This window comes from Mauremys mutica, chromosome 26 (genome assembly GCF_020497125.1).
Source record: "Mauremys mutica isolate MM-2020 ecotype Southern chromosome 26, ASM2049712v1, whole genome shotgun sequence".
Taxonomy (NCBI): domain Eukaryota; kingdom Metazoa; phylum Chordata; order Testudines; family Geoemydidae; genus Mauremys; species Mauremys mutica.
In genome coordinates this window covers 12,808,341-12,832,364 of record NC_059097.1, presented here as the reverse complement: position 1 = coordinate 12,832,364, position 24,024 = coordinate 12,808,341, and the positions used below count along the sequence as shown (strand labels likewise).

Below are 24,024 nucleotides of genomic sequence, written 5' to 3'. Positions count from 1 at the left end.
GTTTACTGCTGGTGGATATAATGATTTCATATATTTATAATAAATACAATATCATTATATATATATAATTATAATTAGATTTCACTGCTCTGTCACCCCCTCCACTACTGAGAGCCATTATTCATACAGAGTCACCATTACAGAACCAACCCTGGCTTATCCCGCTGTAGGTGTATTCAGAGAACTGTGATATGACGTTCTTCCACTCTTCTTAGTCTCCCCCCGTATCCGACGGGCTCACCAGGTTTCTGTAACAAAGTTATTAACTAACTCTTGTATCGAAAGAATTGCCATTTTTCTTCTAAACGTAGTTGGAGCCTCTTGTGTGGTTTCTACAGAACTGATGTCTTTATGCTGTAAATATGTTTCTGCAACACTTCTAATTAGAAAACACATTACAGTGACACGGCATTGACAAATAATCATGAACATGTGGCATGGAATCCACCTTTAGGGTGAGTGGCCCACAGTTCTGCCCATCTTACGTTCCACAACGTTTATTTCCCAAAGTCCCACTGGGAATTTTCCAGTGTCTTGGTAGACGCAGGGTCTGAAATGTGCAGGGAGTGTCGCAGCTGATGCGTTTTCTGTTTAATGAATAGTTGCCGTGACAGTGCTCATATTTACAGCCTTGGTTTCATATTATCCGATCACCTCATCTGCTCTGACCGATGTTGCTAATAACACCTTCTCACTCACTCTAAATGCTAGTGGTTCTATGTATTGAAAACAGTCTCATGCTAACCCTACATGTAAACTATGAACATAAGTTTCTAAAAAAAAAAATCACCTCCAATTAGTGTCCCTAGCCTCTGTTTGCCAGAAGCTGGGAATGGGTGACAGGGGATGGATCACTTGATGATTCCCTGTTCTCATTCCCTCTGAAGCACCTGGCCTTGGCTACTAGATGGACCTTTGGTCTGACCCAGTCTGGCCGTTCTTATGTTAATTCCTCAGGAAGGTTCTTTCATATCTCCCCTCATCACACAAGGGGTCAATTCTTAACAATCCTTTTGTTTCCATTACTGTGATCTGTAAGTGTAAATACAGATACGTAGGTTATTGTCAATAGCATAATTTAAACACTTTTATACTGATTGTTCAGAACATTGCATGCCGATAAATGTCTCACTAATGCACAAGAAAAAAATCATATTGGTAATTCCCTGATTAAAACACTACAGACAATATTCTTTACATTTACATCACCAACATAACACATTTTTCACACTGGCATTTTCTTTTTTAAACTGCAGTCCTCAGAATGTCAAGACTCGCACTGAAGTTCCGTTTTCCGGTGTGTGCATTAAACAGACCGAAAACCCACAACACAGGAAATTGTATCCCTGCTAGGCAGCTGTCTTTGACACCTGTTGTGTAGTACGACAGTTTGTGGAAACAATCCCGAAGTATCACAATGGAAAACACTGTACCACAACATCCCAATGCTTTGGTGCGTCGAGAGGAAGCAATCCGATATCACTTTGCACAATTCCACCCGGTGTTCATTGAAAAAAACCCCCAGAATTACAAATGCAGTTGTATTTGCCAATGACGCAAGCCGTGCAAGCTAGACTATACTGCATTTCCCGATTTCAGTTCTGTTCCATTCCCCAGCCTCGGCGGCTCTTGGCAGGCGGCTTAACCGGCTTGAGGAAAAGGTGCTTTGCCCTGGCTGGGCAGGGAAACGTGTGAACCTTTTCCCGTCGCCGGTTTCGGTTCCCTTGCCCTGCCTGACCGAACGCGGGTGGATGCCTGGCCCCTGGGGAGACCAGAGCTCCCCGTTTTATAGGGACAGGTCCGATCTTGGGGTCATTTTCTTAGACAGGCTCCTATGACCCCCCCCACCCCCAGGGCTGATTTTTCACCTTTGCTGTCTGCTCACCCCACCCCCAGGGCTGTGGCTGTGGGGGGTGCATGGGGGGGTGCATGGGGGGCACGTGGGGGGTGCATAGGGGGCACATGGGGGCGCAGTGGGAGGTGCATGGGGGGTGCATGGGGGCGCAGTGGGGGCACAGTGGGGGGTGCATGGGGGGCACAGTGGGGGTGCATGGGGGCGCAGTGGGAGGTGCATGGGGGGCACGTGGGGGGTGCATGGGGGTGCAGTGGGGGGCACAGTGGGGGGTGCATGGGGGCGCAGTGGGGGGCACAGTGGGGGGTGCATGGGGGTGCAGTGGGGGGCACAGTGGGGGGTGCATGGGGGGCACAGTGGGGGTGCATGGGGGGCACGTGGGGCAATTTTCCCCAGGCCCCACAGCCCCCCCCCCCCATTCTACAGGATTGCAACTTTTTTTTAAGGACGGGGCCCCCAGAATTGCTTTGCCCCCGGCCCCCTGAATCCTCTAGGGGCCCTGCCCCCCCCTCAGCCCCCACCCCCCTTTAGCCCCCTGTTCATAGCAGCCCCAGGCTGTGAGGGCAGGGAGACCGGAAGTGGCTTCAGCCGCGGTGACTGCGCATGCTCCGACGAACCCGCCACAGGGCATGCGCGTGAGCTCCGCCCCCGGGACGGGTTCGCCAGCGCGCCAAAGTTCTCTCGGGCCGGTCGGTGGGCTCGTGCCGCGGGCGCGTGGCGGGGTCTGGCCGGGGGGGGGCGGGGCTGCATAGGGGCGCTGTGGCGCGTGGGGGGTGCAGTGTGGCTGCAGAGCGGTGCATGGCGGGCACGTGGGGGGTTGCATGGGGGCGCTGTGCGGGTGCACTGGGGGGCGCTGTGTGGCTGGGGGGGCGCATGGCGGGCACGTGGGGGGTAGTATTGGGGGCACGTGGGGGGTTGCATGCGGGGCGCTGTGCGGGTGCAGTGGGGGTGCTGTGTGGCGGGGGGGCGCATGGCGGGCACGTGGGGGGTTGCATGCGGGGCGCTGTGTGGCTGGGGGGGCGCGTGGGGGGTGCAGTGTGGCTGCAGAGCGGTGCATGGGGGCACGTGGGGGGTTGTATTGGAGGTATGGGGGTGGTATGGGGGATGCTGTTGGATCTGGGGGCGCTGTGTGGCTGGGGGGGTGTTGTGGCGGGTATATGGGGGGCTGTGTGGCTGCATAGGGGTGCTGTGGGGGGGCGCTGTGTGGCTGCAGGGGGAGGCATGGGGGGCGCTGTTGGATCCGGGGGTGTGTGTAGGGATGCGTTGGGGGGGTTTATGGGGGGCGCTGTGTGACTGGGGGGGTTGCATGGAGGGGTGGGTGCAGTGTGGAGGCGCTGTGGGTGGTGTATGGGGGGTGCATGGAGGTATGCAGGGTGGTCTGAGGGATGCTGTGGGATCCGGGGCTGTTCTGGGGGGTGTAGGGACATGGTGGGGGGTGTATGGAGGCGCTGTGGTTAGTGGGGGGGGTGCTGTGGGGGGCACTGTTGGTGGTATATGGGGGGTGCTGTGTGGCTGCATAGGGGTGCAGTGGGAGGCACTGTGGCTGTGTAGGGTGCTGTGGGTGGTGTATGGGGGGGCTGTGTGGCTCTGGGCTGACCCCGTTCTCCCCCCCCCCCCCCCGCAGGCCAGGCCATGGCGGTGCTGCACTACTACCAGCGCCCCGGGGCGGAGAGCGTCCCCGACTCCCTGCTGCGCTCGGCCCAGGCCGTGCTGGGGGGCGTCCGCGCCCTGCAGCGGGAGCTGTGCTACAACGTCAGCTGGACAGGTACCGGGGGGGGGGGCTGCCTAGGGCGGGGCTGGGGGGGGCACATGGCCGGGGGGGGGCGAACAGCGAAGCTTTCTCGGAGCAGCTAGTCCTGGCACCCCCGAAGGGTGGGGCGAGTCTGACCAGCGGCCAGACTGGGTCACAGCGAAGGTCCGTCCGGCCCAGCGTCCTGTCTGCCGACAGCGGCCAGCGCCAGGTGCCCCGGAGGGAATGAACCGAGCCGGGAATCACCCAGTGACCCAGCCCCTGTCGCCCCTTCCCAGCTGCTGGCACTCGGGTTTCGGGACGCCCAGAGCCGGGGGCCGCCTCCCTGTCCGGCCTGGCTGCTGGCGACAAGGAAATGGGATGGTGCCGTCCCACACGTGACACGCCTGCAAAGCTGCCTGGCAATTTCAGAGCCACCATAATAGCGGCTCAAATTAAATGTACGGCCCCCAAATTAAAAATCATAGTAAGAGGATCAAAAACGTGCCAGCGTGGCTAAGCCACACCGTAAAAGAAGTGGTTAGAGGCCCGAAGGCGTCCGTCGAAACCCGCAAAGGCAGATCCTGCGCAGGGCAATCGAAAGGGGAATAAACTCTGGCACGTCACGTGGACGGGTACAATCAGGGAGGCTAAACACATGTGAAGAGAAACGAGCAAAAGGCACAAGGCAGATGGCCGGAGGGAGTCTGCGTCTGGACTTCCCAAAAGCTTTCCGCAGGGTCCCGCACCAAAGGCTCTTAGCAAAGCCGGCGGTCACGGGGTACGTCACGGGATCCGCTCCTGGCTTGATGGCTGGGGAGAGGAGACACAGGGTAGGAATAAACGGGCGGTTTTCAGACTGGGGAGCGGAGCCCAAACACATCCTATGATCCAGCAATCGGGGGGAAGGGGGGGAGGTAACCCTGTATCCCCCCCCCCCCACCACACACACGTTTCACAGGCTTCAGCGGCAGAGGTCGCTGAAGCCCCGTCCTAGTGCCCTGGCTCTGTGGTGACACACGTAAGCCGGCGACAATGGTACCAGCTCCGCTGGACGCCGGTGCCGTTCCTGTGACTTTGGTACAACCGAGCTACACTCCGGACGTTGCCGGTTACCAGCCTGCTCCTTGTACCTGCTGCTCTGAACAAACCGGTCTCCTGTCCGCCCCGCCTCGTCGTAGGAGGGGGCTGCTGCGTTCCCGCACCGTCTCTCCCCAATGTCTGTGCGTCGCTACTGGAGAACGCCGGGCGTTCTTGCACCTCCGCCCGGGTCAGGCGTGTGCTCCCGGCTAGCCAGTACCTAGTGTGGTGGGGTTTTGCCACGGCCCGGCCTACGCTGGTTCCCCGCCTTCGGGTCGCACTGTTAGTCACGCCCAGGGCTCCAGCGAGGCCGAAGCTGGGTGACGGAGCATCCAACTGGCAGGTGAATGTCAGTGTTGATAAACGCAGAGTAACGCACACCGGAAAACGCAATCCCAGCTCTGCACACACAGTGACGGGGTCTAAATTAGCTGTTCCCACTCGAGAGAGATCTTGGCGTCACTGTGGCGAGGTCTCTGAAAACACCCGCTCAGCGTGCAGCGGCCGTCAGAGTGAGCAGCACGTTGGGAACCGCTAGGGAAGGGCTAGAGAATAGGACAGAAAATATCATGTGGCCGCTGTGAATCCGCGGCACGGCCACACCTCGAATGCCACCTGCAGTTCTGGTCGCCCCGTCTTACAGAGAGATAAAAAACAGAGGCTTGGCAAAGGCCCCGAGAAGGGCCTCGCCGGCGAGGACGGCTACGGGGCGAGGAGGGATTGAGAAGCTGGGGATTGGAGACGAGCCGGCCACGGAGGGAGACGATAGAGGGTTGTGAACCCGGGGGGTGGCGCCCGGAGCCGTGTTATTAACCCGTCCCCGGAACCCGAGAACCGGGGGGCACCCACTGAAATGAAACCAGCCGCCGGAAGGATTTCCCCCCCCTCAGCCCCATTGCCTGCTGGGTAACACAGCCCCATTCCCCCCCCCCCTGCAGGCGCGTTGCCCCCCAGCCCCCGGGAGACCGAGCTGCTGCACTGGCTCTTCGGCTGCCCCTTGGAATCCGGAGACGTGGCCACCGAGTCCTTCCTGCGCCCGGCGCCCACCGACCTGCTGATGGAGATCGGGCCGCGGTGCGTCCCGGGGCTCAGCGGGGGGCGTCGTGCCCGGGGGGGGTGAAAAGGGGGCGCTGTGGGGCAGGGAGCAGGGTGGGGGGCTCATAGGGGGCGCTCTCCCCGGCAGACAGGGCTGCCCCAGGGCGGCGCTAGGGGGCGCTGTGGGGCAGGGAGCGGGGTGGGGGCTCATAGGGGGCGCTCTCCCCGGCAGACAGGGCTGCCCCAGGGCGGTGCTAGGGGGCGCTGTGGGGCAGGGAGCGGGGCGGGGGGCTCAGCAGGGGGCGCTTTCCCCCGGCAGACAGGGTTGCCCCAGGGCGGCACTGGGGGGCAGGGAGTGGGGCGGGACAGGGGCTCATGGGGGGCGCTCTCCCCCGGCAGACAGGGCTGGCACTAGGGGGCGCTGTGGGGCAGGGGGTGGGGGCTCAGCAGGGGGCGCTCTCCCCAGCAGACAGGGCTGCCCCAGGGCGGCGCTGTGGGGCAGGGTGCCAGGCCTAGGAGAGGGCGCCGTGGGGCGGGGGGGCAGCCGTGGGGCCCAGCACTGACCCCTCTCCCCTGGCGCAGGCTGAGCGTCTCCACGGCGTTCAGCACCAACGTGGTGTCGGTGTGCCGGGCCGCGGGGCTGGCCGGCGTGGGGCGGGTCGAGCGCTCCCACCGCTACCTGCTGCAGGTGAGGGGGCGCCGGGGACCCCGGGGGGATGGGCGGGGGGGGGAGGGAGATCCTGGGCTGCTGGCTGCCCCCCTCCCCGATGCCCAGATCTCCAGGTGGGGGGGGGGGCTCGGTCTGTCTGTCTCCCCTTTCTGCCCCCGGGGTGGGGAGTCCGTGTCCCCAGCCCCCCCCGCCTGTCCCCAGCGGGGAGGGGTGGGCGGCTGTGGAGGGGTGGGCGGGGGGGGGGAGACAGCGCCCCGCTCTGACCCCCCCCCCCCCCGGCAGTGCGCCCAGCGCCCCACGCCCGCCCAGGAGGCCGCCCTGGAGGCGGCGCTCAGCGACCGGATGACGGAGCAGCGCTACCGGGAGCCGATCCGCAGCTTCGCCGTGGCCGCCCGCCCGGCCCCCACCTGGCACGTGGACGTGCTGGGGGGGGGCCGCCCCGCGCTGGAGAGAGCCAGCCAGGAGCTGGGTACGGGGGGGGGGCAGGGCCTGCGGACGGGGCAGGGGTCTGGGGGCTGAGCACCAGGGCTACTGGGGGGGGGTATCATGGGAGTCAGGCTGGGGTCTGAGGCCCGGGGTTTGGGGGGGGGCTGGGTATGGCGGGGGGGTGGGGGTGTGTGGGGGGGGGAGACGGGCGCCTCGGGGTTGGGAGGGGGGCTGGGTATGGTGGGGGGGGGTGGGGACGTGTGTGTGGGGGGAGACGGGCGCCCCGGGGTTGGGAGGGGGGCTGGGTATGGCGGGGGGGTGGGGACGTGTGGGGGGGTACGGGTGCCCTGGGGATGGGGGGGGGCTGGGTATGGCGGGGGGGTGGGGATGTGTGGGGGGGGACGGGTGCCCTGGGGTTGCGGGGGGCTGGGTATGGCGGGGGGGTGGGGACGTGTGGGGGGGGAGACGGGCGCCCCGGGGTTTGGGAGGGGGGCTGGGTATGGCGGGGGAGTGGGGACGTGTGTGTGTGGGGGGGAGACGGGCGCCCCGGGGTTGGGAGGGGGGCTGGGTATGGCGGGGGGGTGGGGACGTGTGTGTGTGGGGGGGAGACGGGCGCCCCGGGGTTGGGAGGGGGGCTGTGGCTGACCCAATGTCCCCGGCAGCCCGGGTTCGGCCCCCCCCCCCGATGTCCTGTGGGGGGGGGTTCTGCCCACCACGGCGAGTGCTGGGGGTCAAAGGTCTGTGCCCCCCCCGCAGGCCTGGCCTTCGACGCCTGGGACCTGGATTTCTACACCGAGCTCTTCAGGGGCTTCGGGCGCAACCCGACCAGCGTGGAGTGTTTCGACCTGGCCCAGTCCAACAGGTACCGGCCCGGGGCCGGGGGGAGCCGGCCCCCCCTAGTGGGGCAGGCCCCCGCCCCGCTCCCCGCCCCCCTGAGCCAGCCAGTCCCCGCCCCGGGGCCGGGGGGGAGCCGGCGCCCCCCAGAGGGGACAGGCCCCTGCCCCACTCCCACCCCCCTGAGCCAGCCAGTCCCCGCCCTGGGGCCGGGGGGAGCCGGTGCCCCCCGGAGGGGACAGGCCCCTGCCCTATTCCCCGCCCCCCCTGAGCCAGCCAGTCCCCGCCCTGGGGCCGGGGGGAGCCGGTGCCCCCCGGAGGGGACCCGGCACCCCCTAGAGGGGACCGGCCCCTGCCCCATTCCCCGCCCCCCCGAGCCAGCCAGTCCCTGCCCCGGGGCCGGGGGGAGCCGGCGCCCCCGAGCGGGGCAGGTCCCCGCCCCATTCCCGGCCCCCCTGAGCCAGCCAGTCCCCGCCCTGCGGCCGGGGGGGAGCCGGCGCCCCCCAGAGGGGACCGGCCCCTGCCCCATTCCCTGCCCCCCTGAGCCAGCCCGTCCCCGCCCCGGGGCCGGGGGGGAGCCGGCGCCCCCCGGAGGGAAAGCCCCCCCCCCCGTGTGCATGTCTCACCCCCCCTCCCTGCCCCCCAGCGAGCACAGCCGACACTGGTTCTTCAAAGGGCGCCTCCTGGTGGACGGGAAGGAGGTGGCGGAGTCGCTGTTCGCGTCCATCATGCGCACCCAGGAGAGCAGCAACCCCAACAACGTCATCAAGTTCTCGGACAACAGCAGGTGCCTGCCTGGGACCCCCACCCGTGGGGCTGGGAGCGGGGCTCGAGCTGGCGGCCGGGGCTGGATTCAAACTCTCTCTTCCTCTGGGCTAGGGATGGGGGGGGGGGCTCGGTGGCTGGGATCCCCATGGGGCAGGGATGGCTGGGGGGCTCCGTGGCTGGGATGCTCTCCCCCCACCCCCATGGGGCAGGGATGGCTGGGGGGGCTCTGTGGCTGGGATCCCCATGGGGCAGGGATGGCTGGGGGGGCTCTGTGGCTGGGATCCCCGTGGGGCAGGGATGGCTGGGGGGCTCGGGGGCTGGGATGCTCCCCCCCCACGCCCATGGGGCAGGGATGGGGTGGGGCTCGGGGGCTGGGATGCTCTCCCCCCGCCCCCATGGGGCAGGGATGGCTGGGGGGGCTCTGTGGCTGGGATCCCCATGGGGCAGGGATGGCTGGGGGGGCTCTGTGGCTGGGATCCCCATGGGGCAGGGATGGGGTGGGGCTCTGTGGCTGGGATCCCCATGGGGCAAGGATGGCTGGGGGGCTGGGGGGCTCCCCCCCACGCCCATGGGGCAGGGATGGGGTGGGGCTCGGTGGCTGGGGTGCTCTCCCCCCGCCCCCATGGGGCAGGGATGGCTGGGGGGCCTCTGTGGCTGGGATCCCCATGGGGCAGGGATGGCTGGGGGGCTCGGGGGCTGGGATGCTCCCCCCCCACGCCCATGGGGCAGGGATGGGGTGGGGCTCGGGGGCTGGGATCCCCATGGGGCAGGGTATGGCTGTGGGGGTTCGGTGGCTGATGGCCGTGGCCGGTTCTCTGCCCCCCAGTGCCATCCAGGGCAGGGCCGTGTGGGCCCTGTGGCCCTGCGACCCCTCCCGCCCCAGCCCCTTCGAGAAGAGACGGTCGACCCGGCACGTCATCTTCACTGCCGAGACCCACAACTTCCCCACGGGTCAGTGCGGGGGGCCGGGGACGAGCTGTGTGGCCGTGGGGGTGCGGCCGGGGGGGGTGGGCTGGGGGGGTGGCCGGGGGGACCCTGGGGGAAAGCCGGGGCGGGGCGGAGGGTGAGGGGATGTCCGTGGGGCAGGGGGGTGGCCGGGGGGACCCTGGGGGAAAGCCGGGGTGGGGGGGAGGGTGAGGGGATGTCCGTGGGGCGGGGGGGTGGCAGGGGAGACCCTGGGGGAAATCCGGGGCGGGGGTGAGGGTGAGGGGATGTCCGTGGGGCAGGGGGCTGGGGGGGTGGCTGGGGGGACCCTGGGGGAAAGCCGGGGCGGGGGAGGGTGAGGGGATGTCCATGGGGCAGGGGGCTGGGGGGACCCTGGGGGAAAGCCGGGGAGGGTGAGGGGATGTCCGTGGGGCAGGGGGCTGGGGGGACCCTGGGGGAAAGCCGGGGAGGGGGACGGGATGTCCGTGGGGCAGGTGTCTGGGGGGGTGGCCGGGGAGACCCTGGGGGAAATCCGGGGCGGGGGGGAGGGTGAGGGGATGTCCGTGGGGCAGGGGGCTGGGGGGACCCTGGGGGAAAGCCGGGGAGGGTGAGGGGATGTCCGTGGGGCAGGGGGCTGGGGGGGTGGCTGGGGGGACCCTGGGGGAAAGCCGGGGCGGGGGAGGGTGAGGGGATGTCTGTGGGGCAGGGGGCTGGGGGGGGTGTTTTGGGGGCACCCGGGAGGGGCGTCCGCTCGCACTCACCCCCGGCTGCCCCCCCAGGGGTGGCCCCCTTCAGCGGCGCCGCGACGGGGACGGGCGGGCGGATCCGGGACGTGCAGTGCACGGGGCGCGGGGCCCACGTCATCGCCGGCACGGCCGGGTACGGCTTCGGGAACCTGCACATCCCTGGTGAGAGCGGGGGGGCCCCTGCCCCCCAGCCGCAGCCCCCGGGACACTCCCCCGTGGGCCTGGGACCCTCCACGCCCCCCCGGGGACCCCCCTTGACCTCGTCTTTACACCCCGACTTCTCCTGCCCGGTGGGTGTCCGGAGGAAACGGCTCCTGGAGCTGGCTCGGCCCCCCCCCCCCTTACCCTGCCCCCCGAGGGCTGCGACCGGAGCTGCGGGGGGGTGGGGACAGGCTGGGTTTCTCCTCCCCACCTGCCGGCCCCGTGGGGCGCTGCCTGCTGGGCTCCCGCTCCGGCCCCGGTCCCAGGCCGGCCGCCGTGGGGTGGGGCCCCCCGGCACCCCCTGACCATCTCTCCCTGCCCCCAGGCTACCCTCTGCCCTGGGAGGACCCGGCCTTGCCGTACCCCCAGAACTACGCCCACCCCCTGCAGGTGGCGCTCCGGGCCAGCGACGGCGCCTCCGACTACGGCAATAAATTCGGGGAACCGGTCCTGGCCGGTGAGTGTTGGGGGGGGGCCGGTTTGGGGGCGGGGGGCCCACCCCGGCGGGCGGGGGCTGAGCCGCGTCTTCACAGGGTGTGCGCCCCCCTGTCGGCTGCGGGGTCCGGTCTGTCTCGGGGGGCGGGGATGCGCCCGGCTCTGGGGTGGAGCGGGGTGGGGGCCATGTCGAGGGCCGGGGGGCCCCGTGGGGAGGGGCGGAGGGGGGCGTCTCTGCTCTAACCCCCCCCCCCCCCGTCTCGGGCAGGGTTCGCCCGTTCCTTCGGCCAGCGGCTCCCCGACGGGCGGCGCCGCGAGTGGATCAAGCCCATCATGTTCAGCGGGGGGATCGGCGCCATGGAGGCCAGTCACGTGCGCAAGGAGCCCCCCGAGCCCGGTGAGCCCCCCCCCAACCCCCCTCCCCCACCCCCGCCGCTCCCCCCCGTGGGGCTGGGGGGGGGTCTGACTCTTCGCTCTCCCTCCAGGGATGCAGGTGGTGAAAGTGGGGGGCCCCGTGTACCGGATCGGAGTCGGGGGGAGCTCAGCCTCCTCCATCAAGGTGAGTGAGGGGGGGAGCTGGGGGGCAGGGACGGGGGGTTTCCTGTGGGGGGGGGTCAGCCCCCACCCACTGCCTGTACTGCGCCCCCTACCTCCCCTCCCCGGGGCACCCCACCCCCTCACTGCCCCCATTCAGCCCTGCCCCCAAGTCGCCCCCTCCCCTCCCGCCTGCCCCCCTCAGCCCCGGCCCTGTGTTACCCCCACCCGCTACATCCCCCCCCCCACAGTGGGGCCCACGCAGCCCTCGCCCCCCGTGTCTGCAGTGGGGCCTGCCTCCGTGACCCCCCAGGATCCCCCCACCTCCCTGACGAAGCCCAAAGTCCTCTGTGCCCAGCGCTGCCTGGCCAGTGGCCCCCCGTGCCCCCCCCCCCGGCCGGAGAGCAGGGGGCTGCTGGGGTGACCCCCGCCCCACCCAGAAGCAGGGGGACGGCCCCGGCGAGCTGGATTTGGGGGGGCTGGGGGTGTAACGGAAGGTTTGTGTCGGGTGACCCCCCCCCGTCTCCCCCCAGGTGCAGGGGGACAATGCCAGCGAGCTGGATTTCGGGGGGGCTGGGGGTGTAACAAGGTTTGTGTCGGGTGACCCCCCCGTCTCCCCCCAGGTGCAGGGGGACGGCCCCGGCGAGCTGGATTTGGGGGGGCTGGGGGGGTGGGGGTGTAACGGAAGGTTTGTGTCGGGTGACCCCCCGTCTCCCCCCAGGTGCAGGGGGACGGCCCCGGCGAGCAGGATTTGGGGGGGTGGGGGTGTAACGGAAGGTTTGTGTCGGGTGACCCCCCCGTCTCCCCCCAGGTGCAGGGGGACAACGCCAGCGAGCTGGATTTGGGGGGGCTGGGGGTGTAACGGAAAGTTTGTGTCGGGTGACCCCCCCCGTCTCCCCCCAGGTGCAGGGGGACAACGCCAGCGAGCTGGATTTGGGGGGGCTGGGGGGGTGGGGGTGTAACAAGGTTTGTGTCGGGTGACCCCCCCCGTCTCCCCCCAGGTGCAGGGGGACAACGCCAGCGAGCTGGATTTCGGGGCGGTGCAGCGGGGGGACCCCGAGATGGAGCAGAAGATGAACCGGGTGCTGCGGGGCTGCGTGGAGAGCGGGGAGGCCAACCCCGTCTGCAGCCTCCACGACCAGGGGGCCGGGGGCAACGGTGAGGGGGGGGGCAGGGCCGGGGGTGGGGGGGGGCCGGTGCCCCCGCCGTGGGTGACTCTTCCTGCCCCGCCCTCCAGGGAACGTGCTGAAGGAGCTGAGTGACCCAGCCGGGGCCGTGATCTACGCCAGCCGCTTCCAGGTGTGTGGGGACTCCTGCCCCCTCTCCCCCCATGGCAGTGACTCCCAGGGGTGTGGGGACCCCCTGCCCCCTCTCCCCCCATGGCAGCCGCTCCCACGGGGGTGGGGACCCCCTGCCCCCCATGCCAGCCGCTTCCAGGTGTGTGGGGACCCCCTGCCCCCTCTCCCCCCATGGCAGCCGCTCCCACGGGTGTGGGGACCCCTCGTCTCCCCCATGCCAGCTGCTCCCACGGGTGTGGGGACCCCTCGTCTCCCCCATGCCAGCTGCTCCCACGGGTGTGGGGACCCCCTGCCCCCCATGCCAGCCGCTTCCAGGTGTGTGGGGACCCCCTGCCCCCTCTCCCCCCCCATGGCAGCCGCTCCCACGGGTGTGGGGACCCCCTCTCCCCCCATAGCAGCTGCTCCCACGGGTGTGGGGACCCCTCGTCTCCCCCAAGCCAGCTGCTCCCACGGGTGTGGGGACCCCCTGCCCCCTCTCCCTTCAAGCCAGCCGCTCCCACGGGTGTGGGGACCCCCTGCCCCCTCTCCCATCAAGCCAGCCGCTCCCACGGGTGTGGGGACCCCCTGCCCCTCTCTCCCCCCATGCCAGCCGCTCCCACGGGTGTGGGGACCCCCTGCCCCCTCTCCCCCCAAGCCAGCCGCTCCCACGGGTGTGGGGACCCCTCGTCTCCCCCATGCCAGCCACTTCCAGGTGTGTGGGGACCCCCTGCCCCCTCTCCCCCCATGCCAGCTGCTCCCACGGGTGTGGGGACCCCTCGTCTCCCCCAAGCCAGCCGCTCCCACGGGGGTGGGGACCCCCTGCCCCCTCTCTCCCCATGGCAGCCGCTCCCAGGGGTGTGGGGACCCCCTGCCCCCTCTCCCCCCATGGCAGCTGCTCCCACGGGTGTGGGGACCCCCTGCCCCCCATGCCAGCCGCTTCCAGGTGTGTGGGGACCCCCTGCCCCCTCTCCCCCCAAGCCAGCCGCTCCCAGGGGTGTGGGGACCCCTCGTCTCCCCCAAGCCAGCCGCTCCCAGGGGTGTGGGGACCCCCTGCCCCCTCTCCCCCCAAGCCAGCCGCTCCCAGGGGTGTGGGGACCCCCTGCCCCTCTCTCCCCCCCTGCCAGCTGCTCCCACGGGTGTGGGGACCCCTCGTCTCCCCCATGCCAGCTGCTCCCACGGGTGTGGGGACCCCCTGCCCCCCAAGCCAGCCGCTTCCAGGGGTGTGGGGACCCCCTGCCCCCTCTCCCCCCCTGCCAGCTGCTCCCACGGGTGTGGGGACCCCCTGCCCCTCATGCCAGTGACTCCCAGGTGTGAGGGGACCCCCTGCCCCTCGGCCCCCCCCTGCCAGCTGCTCCCAGGGGTCTGGGGACCCCCTGCCCCCCATGCCAGTGACTCCCAGGTGTGAGGGGACCCCCTGCCTCTCGGCCCCCCCCCGCCAGCTGCTCCCAGGGGTGTGGGTCTGTCCCCGTTTCAGGGTACCTGGGCGTGACCCCATGGCTAGGGGTGGGGCTGCAACCCCCCCCCCCCCCCAATCTCCCAGGACAGGACTCTCCCCTCTCAGAGGCTGAGCCCAGCTGTAGCCCCCCGTCCCCAGGGTTCGGTTCTGGGGAGCTGTGGGGCCCCAGCAGGGCTCCGGTGTGGGGCTCCCGGCCCCCAGCCGGCGGCTCCAGGGCGTGTGGGACCCCGGGTTTCCCCCCGGCCCCTCCTGGGGGGGCTGGGACCCCGATCCCGCCCCCCAACCTCCCTGACCCCCGCGTGCCCCGCAGCTGGGGGACCCCACGCTGAGCGTGCTGGAGATCTGGGGGGCCGAGTACCAGGAGTCCAACGCCCTCCTGCTGCGGCCCGCCGACGCCGAGCGGCTGGGGCGCCTGGGCCGGCGCGAGCGCTGCCCCGTGGACGTCGTGGGCACCGTCACCGGGGACGGCCGGGTACGGGGGGCGCCGGGGGGGGGGTTGGGGGGTCTGGGGGCGGGGGGGGGCTGGCTGGCACTGGTGGGGGGTCGGTTCTGGCCGGGCCTGATGGGGTTCGGGGGGGAGCTCATGGGGGGGGACAGGGCCTCAGGGCTCCGTGGGGGGGACTAACGGGAGAACCCCCCCCCCCGTTGGAGAACCCGTGGCTCCCTCGGGATACTTGGGGGGCGGCTGGCTCTGATGCGTCGCCGTGGGGCAGCAGCGTCCCTACGGGGCTGGGGGTGGGGCGCTAACCGCCAGGGCCCCCCAGCGCTCCGGGGCGTAGGCTGGGGGCTGTGACTCGTCACTGACCCCCGCCCCCCCCAGATTGTGCTGGTGGACGACCTGGAGGCCCCGGTGACGGACGTGGGGCCGGGGAAGCCCAATGGGAAGAGGACGCCGGTCGACCTGCAGCTGGAGACGGTGCTGGGCCGCATGCCACGAAAGGTACCGGGGGGGGGCCCACAGATCCCCCCCCCCCGCCTGCCCCCCACGGCGCCCCCTGCTGGGAGGGGCCGGGGCTGGAGCTCCCCCCACGGGCAGTGCCCCCCCGCCTGCCCCCCACGGCGCCCCCTGCTGGGAGGGGCCGGGGCTGGAGCTCCCCCCATGGGCAGTGCCCCCACCCTGCCCCCCACGGCGCCCCCTGCTGGGAGAGGCCGGGGCTGGAGCTCCCCCCACGGGCAGTGCCCCCCTGCCCCCCATGGCGCCCCCTGCTGGGAGGGGCCGGGGCTGGAGCTCCCCCCACGGGCAGTGCCCCCTGCCTGCCCCCCACGGCGCCCCCTGCTGGGAGGGGCCGGGGCTGGAGCTCCCCCCATGGGCAGTGCCCCCACCCTGCCCCCCACGGCGCCCCCTGCTGGGAGAGGCCGGGGCTGGAGCTCCCCCCACGGGCAGTGCCCCCCTGCCCCCCATGGCGCCCCCTGCTGGGAGGGGCCGGGGCTGGAGCTCCCCCCACGGGCAGTGCCCCCTGCCTGCCCCCCACGGCGCCCCCTGCTGGGAGGGGCCGGGGCTGGAGCTCCCCCCAAGGGCAGTGCCCCCACCCTGCCCCCCACGGCGCCCCCTGCTGGGAGAGGCCGGGGCTGGAGCTCCCCCCCCGGGCAGTGCCCCCCTGCCCCCCACGGCGCCCCCTGCTGGGAGGGGCCGGGGCTGGAGCTCCCCCCACGGGCAGTGCCCCCTGCCTGCCCCCCACGGCGCCCCCTGCTGGGAGGGGCCGGGGCTGGAGCTCCCCCCATGGGCAGTGCCCCCACCCTGCCCCCCACGGCGCCCCCTGCTGGGAGAGGCCGGGGCTGGAGCTCCCCCCACGGGCAGTGCCCCCCTGCCCCCCATGGCGCCCCCTGCTGGGAGGGGCCGGGGCTGGAGCTCCCCCCACGGGCAGTGCCCCCTGCCTGCCCCCCACGGCGCCCCCTGCTGGGAGGGGCCGGGGCTGGAGCTCCCCCCACGGCAGTGCCCCCAACCTGCCCCCCACGGCGCCCCCTGCTGGGAGAGGCCGGGGCTGGAGCTCCCCCCCCGGCAGTGCCCCCAACCTGCCCCCCACGGCGCCCCCTGCTGGGAGAGGCCGGGGCTGGAGCTCCCCCCACGGCAGTGCCCCCACCCTGCCCCCCACGGCGCCCCCTGCTGGGAGGGGCCGGGGCTGGAGCTCCCCCCACGGGCAGTGCCCCCACCCTGCCCCCCACGGCGCCCCCTGCTGGGAGAGGCCGGGGCTGGAGCTCCCCCCACGGGCAGTGCCCCCCTGCCTGCCCCCCCACGGCGCCCCCTGCTGGGAGGGGCCGGGGCTGGAGCTCCCCCCTCGGGCAGTGCCCCCCCCACGGCGCCCCCTGCTGGTTTAACTCACGACTGTCCCGTCTTTTCTCCAGGAATTTGTCCTGTCCCGCCAGCGCCCCGCCCTGCGCCCCCTGCGCCTGCCGCCCGGGCTGAGTGTGGGGGACGCCCTGGAGCGGGTCCTGCGGCTGCCGGCCGTGGCCAGCAAACGCTACCTGACCAATAAGGTACCTGCCCCCGCCCCCCCCCCAGGGCCTGACCCTGTCCCCGCCGGCGGGGTTAGGGCCGCGTGCCCCCGGGGCGGCAGCAGCACCCCCTGACCCTGTCAGGCGGGGACACAGCAGGGTTATCGCTCGACAGGATCCCAGCCTAGGGCAGAGCCTCGTTAGCACCCAAATCAGGGGCTTCCAGCCAAGTCCTGCTTGGGGGAGGGGAGCCCAGAGCCAGGGGTGGTCCCCCCCCCCCCCCTGCGCCCCAAGCCAGCCGAGACTGACCCCTTCCAGCTGCCCGGCCCGTTGCTCCTCCTCCGGCCAGAGTCACCCGGTCGCACCCCCCGTCCGGGGTCTCGGGTTCCCAGGGAGCGGCCACAGCATCCCCGAAAAGGCACCTAGCCCCTGGTGCGGCGCGCAGGGAAACTGAGGCACGCACAGCGTCCATGCAGAACAGGGAGGCTCCGGTACAGCGCAACGAGGGAGGGTCCCCACTGCCTCCCACCCGGCCCCTCCCCGACCCGTGTCTCTGCTGTCGTCCCGTGGGGGGGTAGTGCCCCCCAGCCCCCCCCAGGAGGGGTCCTGCCGCCCTGAGCCGTGTCCCTGTGGCCCCTGTGGCAGGTGGACCGGTCGGTGACGGGGCTGGTGGCCCAGCAGCAGTGCGTGGGGCCCCTGCACACCCCCCTGGCCGACGTGGCCGTGGTGGCCCTGTCCCCCTTCGAGAGGGTGGGGGCGGCCACGGCCCTCGGGGAGCAGCCGCTCAAGGGGCTGGTGGACCCGGCCGCGGGGGCCCGGCTGGCCGTGGGGGAGGCGCTCACCAACCTGGTCTTCGCCCGCGTCACCGACCTGCGGGTGAGTCGCCCTGTGGGCCGTGCGGGGGGGGGGGGCTGCTGGGGGGGGGGAGGTTGGGGTGCTGGGGGGTGTCTGCTTGGGGAGGGGCTGGTCTGGGTCTGACATTCCCCCCCCCCGTGGCTAATCCTCCTGTGCCCCCCCAGGACGTGACGTGCAGCGGGAACTGGAGGTGGGGGCCATGGAGCTGGGGCTGTGGGGCAGGGCGGGGGGGGCTGTGGGGCCGGGCGGGGGGCTGGGGGGCTGGACGGACCCCGTGGCTGACCCCCCCCCCGCCCCCCAGGATGTGACGTGCAGCGGGAACTGGAGGTGGGGGCCATGGAGGTGGGGCTGTGGGGCAGGGCGGGGGGGGCTGTGGGGCCGGGCGGGGGGCTGGGGGGCTGGACGGACCCCGTGGCTGACCCCCCCCCCGCCCCCCAGGACGTGAAGTGCAGCGGGAACTGGATGTGGGCGGCCAAGCAGGCGGGCGAGGGGGCGGCGCTGGTGGAGGCCTGTGGGGCCATGTGCGAGGTCATGGCCCAGCTGGGGGTCGCCGTGGACGGGGGCAAGGACTCGCTCAGCATGGCGGCCCGCGTGGGCACGGACGTCGTCATGGCGCCCGGTGAGTGTGGGGTGGGCCCCCTCCCTCCCCGGGCCCCCCTCCCTCGGCCCGTGGCGGCCGCGTGACCTCTCCGCGCGCAGCGTGTGTGTCCGTGGGGAAACTGAGGCACGCCGCCCGCTGCCTCATCTCCCACAAACCCCCCACTGCAGCCAGTCCTCACGCCCCCCCATCCGCCCCCCAACCGGCCCCCGATTCGTCCCCCCGGAGCCCCCCAGCCTGGCCCCCCAGCCTGCCTCCTTCCCGTCCCCACTGACCCCCCGTCCCTTCTCCCCACAGGGACGCTGGTCGTCTCCGCCTACGCCGTGTGTCCCGACATCACGGCCACCGTCACGCCCGACCTCAAGTGCCCCGACGGCAAAGGTGAGGGGCAGGGGGGCGGGGAGTGGGGCAGGGGCCTGTCCCCTCTAGGGGGGCGCCGGCTCCCCCCCGGCCCCAGGGCAGGGCCTGGCTGGCTCAGGGGGGCGGGGAATGGGGCAGGGGCCTGTCCCCTCTGGGGGGCGCCGGCTCCCCCCCAGCCCCGGGGCGGGGACTGGCTGGCTCAGGGGGGCGGGGAATGGGGCGGGGCCTGGCTGGCTCAGGGGGGCAGGGAATGGGGCGGGGCCTGGCTGGCTCCGGGGGGCAGGGAACGGGGCAGGGCCTGGCTGGCTCAGGGGGGCGGGAACGGGGCAGGGACCGGCTGGCTCAGGGGGGCGGGGAACGGGGCAGGGCCTGGCTGGCTCAGGGGGGCGGGGAATGGGGCGGGGACCGGCTGGCTCGGGGGGGGGCGGGGAATGGGGCAGGGACTGGCTGGCTCAGGGGGGCAGGGAATGGGGCAGGGCCTGGCTGGCTCAGGGGGGCAGGGAATGGGGCAGGGACCGGCTGGCTCAGGGGGGCGGGGAATGGGGCAGGGACTGGCTGGCTCCGGGGGGCGGGGAAGGGGGCGGGGACCGGCTGGCTCAGGGGGGCAGGGAATGGGGCAGGGACTGGCTGGCTCAGGGGGGCAGGGAATGGGGCAGGGACCGGCTGGCTCAGGGGGGCAGGGAATGGGGCAGGGACTGGCTGGCTCAGGGGGGCGGGGAATGGGGCAGGGCCTGGCTGGCTCCGGGGGGCGGGGAATGGGGCAGGGCCTGGCTGGCTCAGGGGGGCAGGGAATGGGGCAGGGCCTGGCTGACTCAGGGGGGCAGGGAATGGGGCAGGGCCTGGCTGGCTCCGGGGGGCAGGGAACGGGGCGGGGACTGGCTGGCTCCGGGGGGCGGGGAATGGGGCGGGGACCTGCCCCGCTCGGGGACCCCGGCGTCCGGCTCTGCCCCGTCTCTCTCGCCCTGCAGGGGCCCTGCTGTACGTGGGGCTGGGCCCGGAGCGGCACCGGCTGGGGGGCAGCGCCCTGGCTCAGTGCTACGCCCAGCTGGGCGATCGCTGCCCCGACCTGGAGAGCCCGGGGGCCCTGGCGGCCGCCTTCCGCCTCACCCAGCGCCTGCTGCAAGGTGGGTGTGTGGGGGGGGGGGTCCGTCCGTCCCTGCTGGGGGCACGGGCCCTGCTCTCGGGGCGTGGGGGGGAGCTGGGGGGGTGCCCCTGGGGCTGGGGGGAGGGGCTGGGGGTGCAGTGAAGCTGGGGGGGAGTTGGGGGGCTGGGGGGGTCCCCAGGGTCTATGGGGGGCGCAGTGAAGCTGGGGGGGGGTGGGGGGAGATGGGGGGCTGGGGGGTCCCCAGGTCTGAGGGGGCGCAGTGAAGCTGGGGGGGGTTGGGGGGCTGGGGGGTCCCCAGGTCTGAGGGGGCGCAGTGAAGCTGGGGGGAGTTGGGGGGCTGGGGGGGTCCCCAGGTCTGAGGGGGGCGCAGTGAAGCTGGGGGGCTGGGGGGACCTGTCCCACCCGGTGCTGCCCCCCCAGAGTCGGTGCTGAGTGCGGGGCACGACGTGAGCGACGGGGGGCTGGTGACCTGCCTGCTGGAAATGGCCTTCGCCGGGAACTGCGGCCTGCAGGCCGAGCTGGTGGCACCCGGAGCCAGCGGTGAGTGGGGGGCCCTGCCCCGAACCCCCCAGCCTGGGGGTAACTGGGGGGCCTCGCCCTGAACCCCCGTCCCGAGCCCCCCAGCCCAGCAGGGAATGGAAACCCCCCTCCCTGAACCCCCCTCCCTGAACCCCCCGCCCTGAGCCCCCCGTCCTGAACCTCCGTCCCGAGCCCCCCCCCAGCCCGGCGGGGAATGGAAACCCCCCTCCCTGAACCCCCACCCTGAGCCCCCCCCAGAGGTGAGAGCTGGGACCCCTCCCCCACACGGCCAACCTCACCGACCCCCTCACACGAGCCCCCCCCAGCTCCCCCCCCCCAGCTGACCCCCCCCTGCCCCCCAGCCCTGGAGGTGCTGTTTGCCGAGGAGCTGGGCCTGGTGCTGGAGGTGCCCGGCGCGGTGGCGGGAGACGTCTGCAGACGGTACGAGGAGGCCGGAGTGCGGTGCCTGCCCATCGGGCACACGGGCCCCCAGGGCCCCCAGGCCATGGTGAGTGGGGCTGCGGGTCGGGAGTGAGGGGCACCGGCAGAGCTGGGGGAGCCCGGGGGGCTGTGGGTCGGGAGTGAGGGGTACCCCAGAGCTGGGGGGAGCCCAAGGGGCTGCGGGTCAGGAGTGAGGGGCACCGGCAGAGCTGGGGGGAGCCCGGGGGGCTGCGGGTCGGGAGTGAGGGGCACCGGCAGAGCAGGGGGGAGCCCGGGGGGCTGCGGGTCGGGAGTGAGGGGCACCGGCAGAGCTGGGGGAGCCCGGGGGGCTGCGGGTCGGGAGTGAGGGGCACTGGCAGAGCTGGGGGAGCCCGGGGGGCTGCGGGTGGGAGGCACGGGCCCCGGCAGAGCGGGGGGGAGCCCGGGGGGCTGCGGGTCGGGAGTGAGGGGCACTGGCAGAGCTGGGGGAGCCCGGGGGGCTGCGGGTCGGGAGTGAGGGGCACCGGCAGAGCAGGGGGAGCCAGGGGGGCTGCGGGTCGGGAGTGAGGGGCACCGGCAGAGCTGGGGGAGCCCGGGGGGCTGCGGGTCGGGAGTGAGGGGCACCGGCAGAGCCGGGGGAGCCCGGGGGGCTGCGGGTCGGGAGTGAGGGGCACCGGCAGAGCCGGGGGAGCCCGGGGGGCTGCGGGTCGGGAGTGAGGGGCACCGGCAGAGCTGGGGGAGCCCGGGGGGCTGTGGGTCGGGAGTGAGGGGCACCGGCAGAGCCGGGGGGAGCCCGGGGGGCTGTGGGTCGGGAGTGAGGGGCACCGGCCGACGCCCCTGCGTGCCCCCCAGGTGCGGCTGCGGGTGAACGGCCAGGAGGAGCTGGCGCGCCCCGTGGGGGAGCTCCGGGCCCTCTGGGAGGCCACCAGTTTCCAGCTGGAGCGGCTGCAGGCGTCGCCCCACTGCGTGGAGCAGGAGGAGAGGGGCCTGGCGCGGCGCGTGGGCCCCACCTTCACCCTGACCTTCGACCCCGAGGTCAAGCCCCCGCTGCTGCGCCAGATGGGTGAGGGCCGGGGCCCCTGGGGGGGGGGAGGGGGCGTCCCCGGGTCCCGGCGGGGGGAGGGGGCATCCCCAGGTCCCGGCGGGGGGAGGGGGCAGCCCCAGGTCTCAGTGTGGGGGGCGGGGGCCTCTCCCCGGGGGGGCACCGAACCCAGCCGACCCCGGTCTCTAACCCCCCCTCTGCCCCCAGCCCAGCCTGGCCCGCGCGTGGCCGTCCTGCGGGAGGAAGGCAGCAACGGGGACCGCGAGATGGTGGCAGCTTTCGTCATGGCGGGGTTCCAGGTGAGACCCCCCCCCCCCCCGAACCCTGGAGTCCTGCCCCCCCCCACACACCCCCGCCGCTCTAACCACTAGCCCCCGCTCCCCTCTCCCCCCAGGCCTGGGACGTGACCATGCAGGACCTGTGCGCGGGGGAGGTGACTCTGGAGTCGTTCCGGGGCCTGGCCTTCGTGGGGGGCTTCAGCTACGCGGACGTCCTGGGGTCTGCCAAAGGTGAGACCCCCGAGCCGGCGTGTCCCCCCCCCATCCCCCCCCGAGCCGGCGTGTCCCCCTCCCTCCCCCCCTCGCCGGCGTGTCCCCCCCCTCCCCCCCGAGCCAGTGTCCCCCCTCTAGCTCTGAGCCGGCCTGTCGCTGCCCTCGGAGGCTGGATGGGAGCCGGTGGCCCCAGAAGGGAAAGGCCCCAGGCCCCATCTCCCCCCCCCCCCGGTGACTGACCCCCCCCCCTCCCGTGTCCCTCCCTGGCTCCAGGCTGGGCAGCTTCGGTGACCTTCAACCCCCGGGCCCGGGCCGAGCTGGAGGCGTTTCGCCGGCGCCGGGACACGTTCAGCCTGGGCGTCTGCAACGGCTGCCAGCTGATGGCGCTGCTGGGCTGGGTGGGGGGCGAGAGCCCCCGGAGCGACGCCGCGGGTGAGTGGGGCTGGGGGGGTTGGGAGGGCAGGGGGGTGTCGGGGGGTATCGGCTGGGGGGTGTTTCCAGGGCAGGGCTCACTCTCCGTCCGTCTGGCCGCAGATGGGGCCGCCCGCCCCGGGGTGCTGCTGGCCCCCAACGACTCGGGCCGGTTCGAGTCGCGTTTCGTGGCGGTGGCCGTCGAGGAGAGCTCGGCGGTGATGCTGCGGGGCATGGCCGGCTCCACCCTGGGCATCTGGGTGGCACATGGAGAAGGTAACGGCTCTGCCAGGGCTGGGGGCGGCTGGCTCCACCCCTGGATACACACCCCCCGCGCCCCACCCCAGAGCTGGCCGCATCTCAGCGCTGGGCGAGGGATCCCCGTATACACAGCCCCCGCGCCCCACCCCAGAGCTGGCTGCATCTCAGCACCGGGCGAGGGGTCCCCGTATACACCGCCTCTGTGTCCCACCCCAGAGCTGGCCGCATCTCGGCACCGGGCGACGGGTCCCCGTATGCACAGCCCCCGCGCCCCACCCCAGAGCTGGCCCCATCTCAGCGCCGGGCGAGGGGTCCCCGTATACACAGCCCCCGCGCCCCACCCCAGAGCTGGCCGCATCTCGGCACCGGGCGACGGGTCCCCGTATGCACAGCCCCCGCGCCCCACCCCAGAGCTGGCCCCATCTCAGCGCCGGGCGAGGGGTCCCCGTATACACAGCCCCCGCGCCCCACCCCAGAGCTGGCCGCATCTCGGCACCGGGCGAGGGGTCCCCGTATACACAGCCCCCGCGCCCCACCCCAGAGCTGGCCGCATCTCAGCACCGGGCGAGGGGTCCCCGTGTACACAGCCCCCGCGCCCCACCCCAGAGCTGGCCGCATCTCAGCGCCGGGCGAGGGGTCCCCGTATACACAGCCCCCGCGCCCCACCCCAGAGCTGGCCGCATCTCGGCACCGGGCGACGGGTCCCCGTATACACAGCCCCCGCGCCCCACCCCAGAGCTGGCTGCATCTCAGCGCCGGGCGAGGGGTCCCCGTATACACAGCCCCCGCGCCCCACCCCAGAGCTGGCCGCATCTCAGCTCTGGGCGAGGGGTCCCCGTGTACACAGCCCCCGCGCCCCACCCCAGAGCTGGCTGCATCTCAGCACCGGGCGAGGGGTCCCCGTGTACACAGCCCCCGCGCCCCACTCTATTTCACAAATATGAAGGGCCTGTACCGCGGTCTGCCCGGCTCACCCCCTCCTTTCCCCGCCCCAGGTCGCATGCGGTTCCGCTCCCCCGAGGTGCTGGCTGCCGTGACGTCGGGGCACCTGGCCCCGCTGCGCTACGCGGACGACCAGGGCCAGCCCACCCAGCAGTACCCCCTGAACCCCAACGGCTCCCCGCTGGGCGTCGCCGCGCTCTGCTCGCCCGACGGCCGCCACCTGGCCATGATGCCGCACCCCGAGCGCTGCGTCCTGCCCTGGCAGTGGGCCTGGGTGCCGCCCGCCTGGCGCCAAACCATGGAGGTCTCGCCCTGGCTGCGCCTCTTCCAGAACGCCTGCGAGTGGTGCCTGCGCCAGCCCTGCGACGGCGCCGCCCGGGGCAGCCAGCCGAGGGCTCTCAGTGCGGGGGGACCGCAGACCAAGCGGGGCAGGGCAGCCCGAGACGCTGGGGATTGTTCCAACACTTCGATTTAGCAACCGGCACGAAACAGCCTCTGTGTTACCTCACTGCTCCCTTAGAGTCCAAACCCGCAGCTCCCTTCAGTGCCAGACACACACGGCAGAGACGACGACGGTTCCTGAACATCTTCTCTCATCGTACAATAGAAAAGGTTCTTCC

At 71.9% G+C, this 24,024-nt stretch overlaps 1 protein-coding gene across 2 annotated transcripts; it reads left to right on the top strand.

The window, feature by feature from the left end:
- Nucleotides 1–2,497: 2,497 nt before the first annotated feature.
- PFAS (phosphoribosylformylglycinamidine synthase) lies at nucleotides 2,498–24,016 on the top strand. 2 transcript variants are annotated; one of them, XM_044999997.1, is made up of 29 exons: nucleotides 2,498–2,541; nucleotides 3,477–3,617; nucleotides 5,600–5,735; nucleotides 6,279–6,384; nucleotides 6,649–6,835; nucleotides 7,549–7,654; nucleotides 8,273–8,413; nucleotides 9,221–9,345; nucleotides 10,098–10,226; nucleotides 10,591–10,722; nucleotides 10,969–11,097; nucleotides 11,186–11,259; nucleotides 12,236–12,392; nucleotides 12,472–12,533; nucleotides 14,278–14,439; nucleotides 14,788–14,907; nucleotides 16,311–16,442; nucleotides 17,046–17,276; nucleotides 17,694–17,874; nucleotides 18,151–18,234; nucleotides 19,182–19,337; nucleotides 19,739–19,858; nucleotides 20,200–20,345; nucleotides 21,110–21,320; nucleotides 21,507–21,598; nucleotides 21,694–21,808; nucleotides 22,064–22,222; nucleotides 22,325–22,477; nucleotides 23,458–24,016. In XM_044999997.1, exons 2-29 carry the CDS (start codon nucleotides 3,485–3,487, stop codon nucleotides 23,877–23,879), a joined length of 4,101 nt encoding a protein of 1,366 aa, XP_044855932.1. In that variant the 5' UTR covers nucleotides 2,498–2,541; nucleotides 3,477–3,484; the 3' UTR covers nucleotides 23,880–24,016. The 2 variants fall into 2 exon arrangements, with proteins under 2 accessions (XP_044855932.1, XP_044855933.1); XM_044999998.1 differs by lacking the exon at nucleotides 10,098–10,226.
- The last annotated feature ends 8 nt before the right edge of the window (nucleotides 24,017–24,024 follow it).

Coding starts and splice junctions, on each gene's coding strand:
- PFAS (XM_044999997.1), top strand. CDS start 3,485: ATGGCGGTGCTGCACTACTACCAGCGCCCCGGGGCGGAGAGCGTCCCC. Junction 17,277..17,693: donor CCCGCGTCACCGACCTGCGG/GTGAGTCGCCCT, acceptor CCCGCCCCCCAG/GACGTGAAGTGCAGCGGGAA. Junction 21,809..22,063: donor CGTCCTGGGGTCTGCCAAAG/GTGAGACCCCCG, acceptor CCCTGGCTCCAG/GCTGGGCAGCTTCGGTGACC.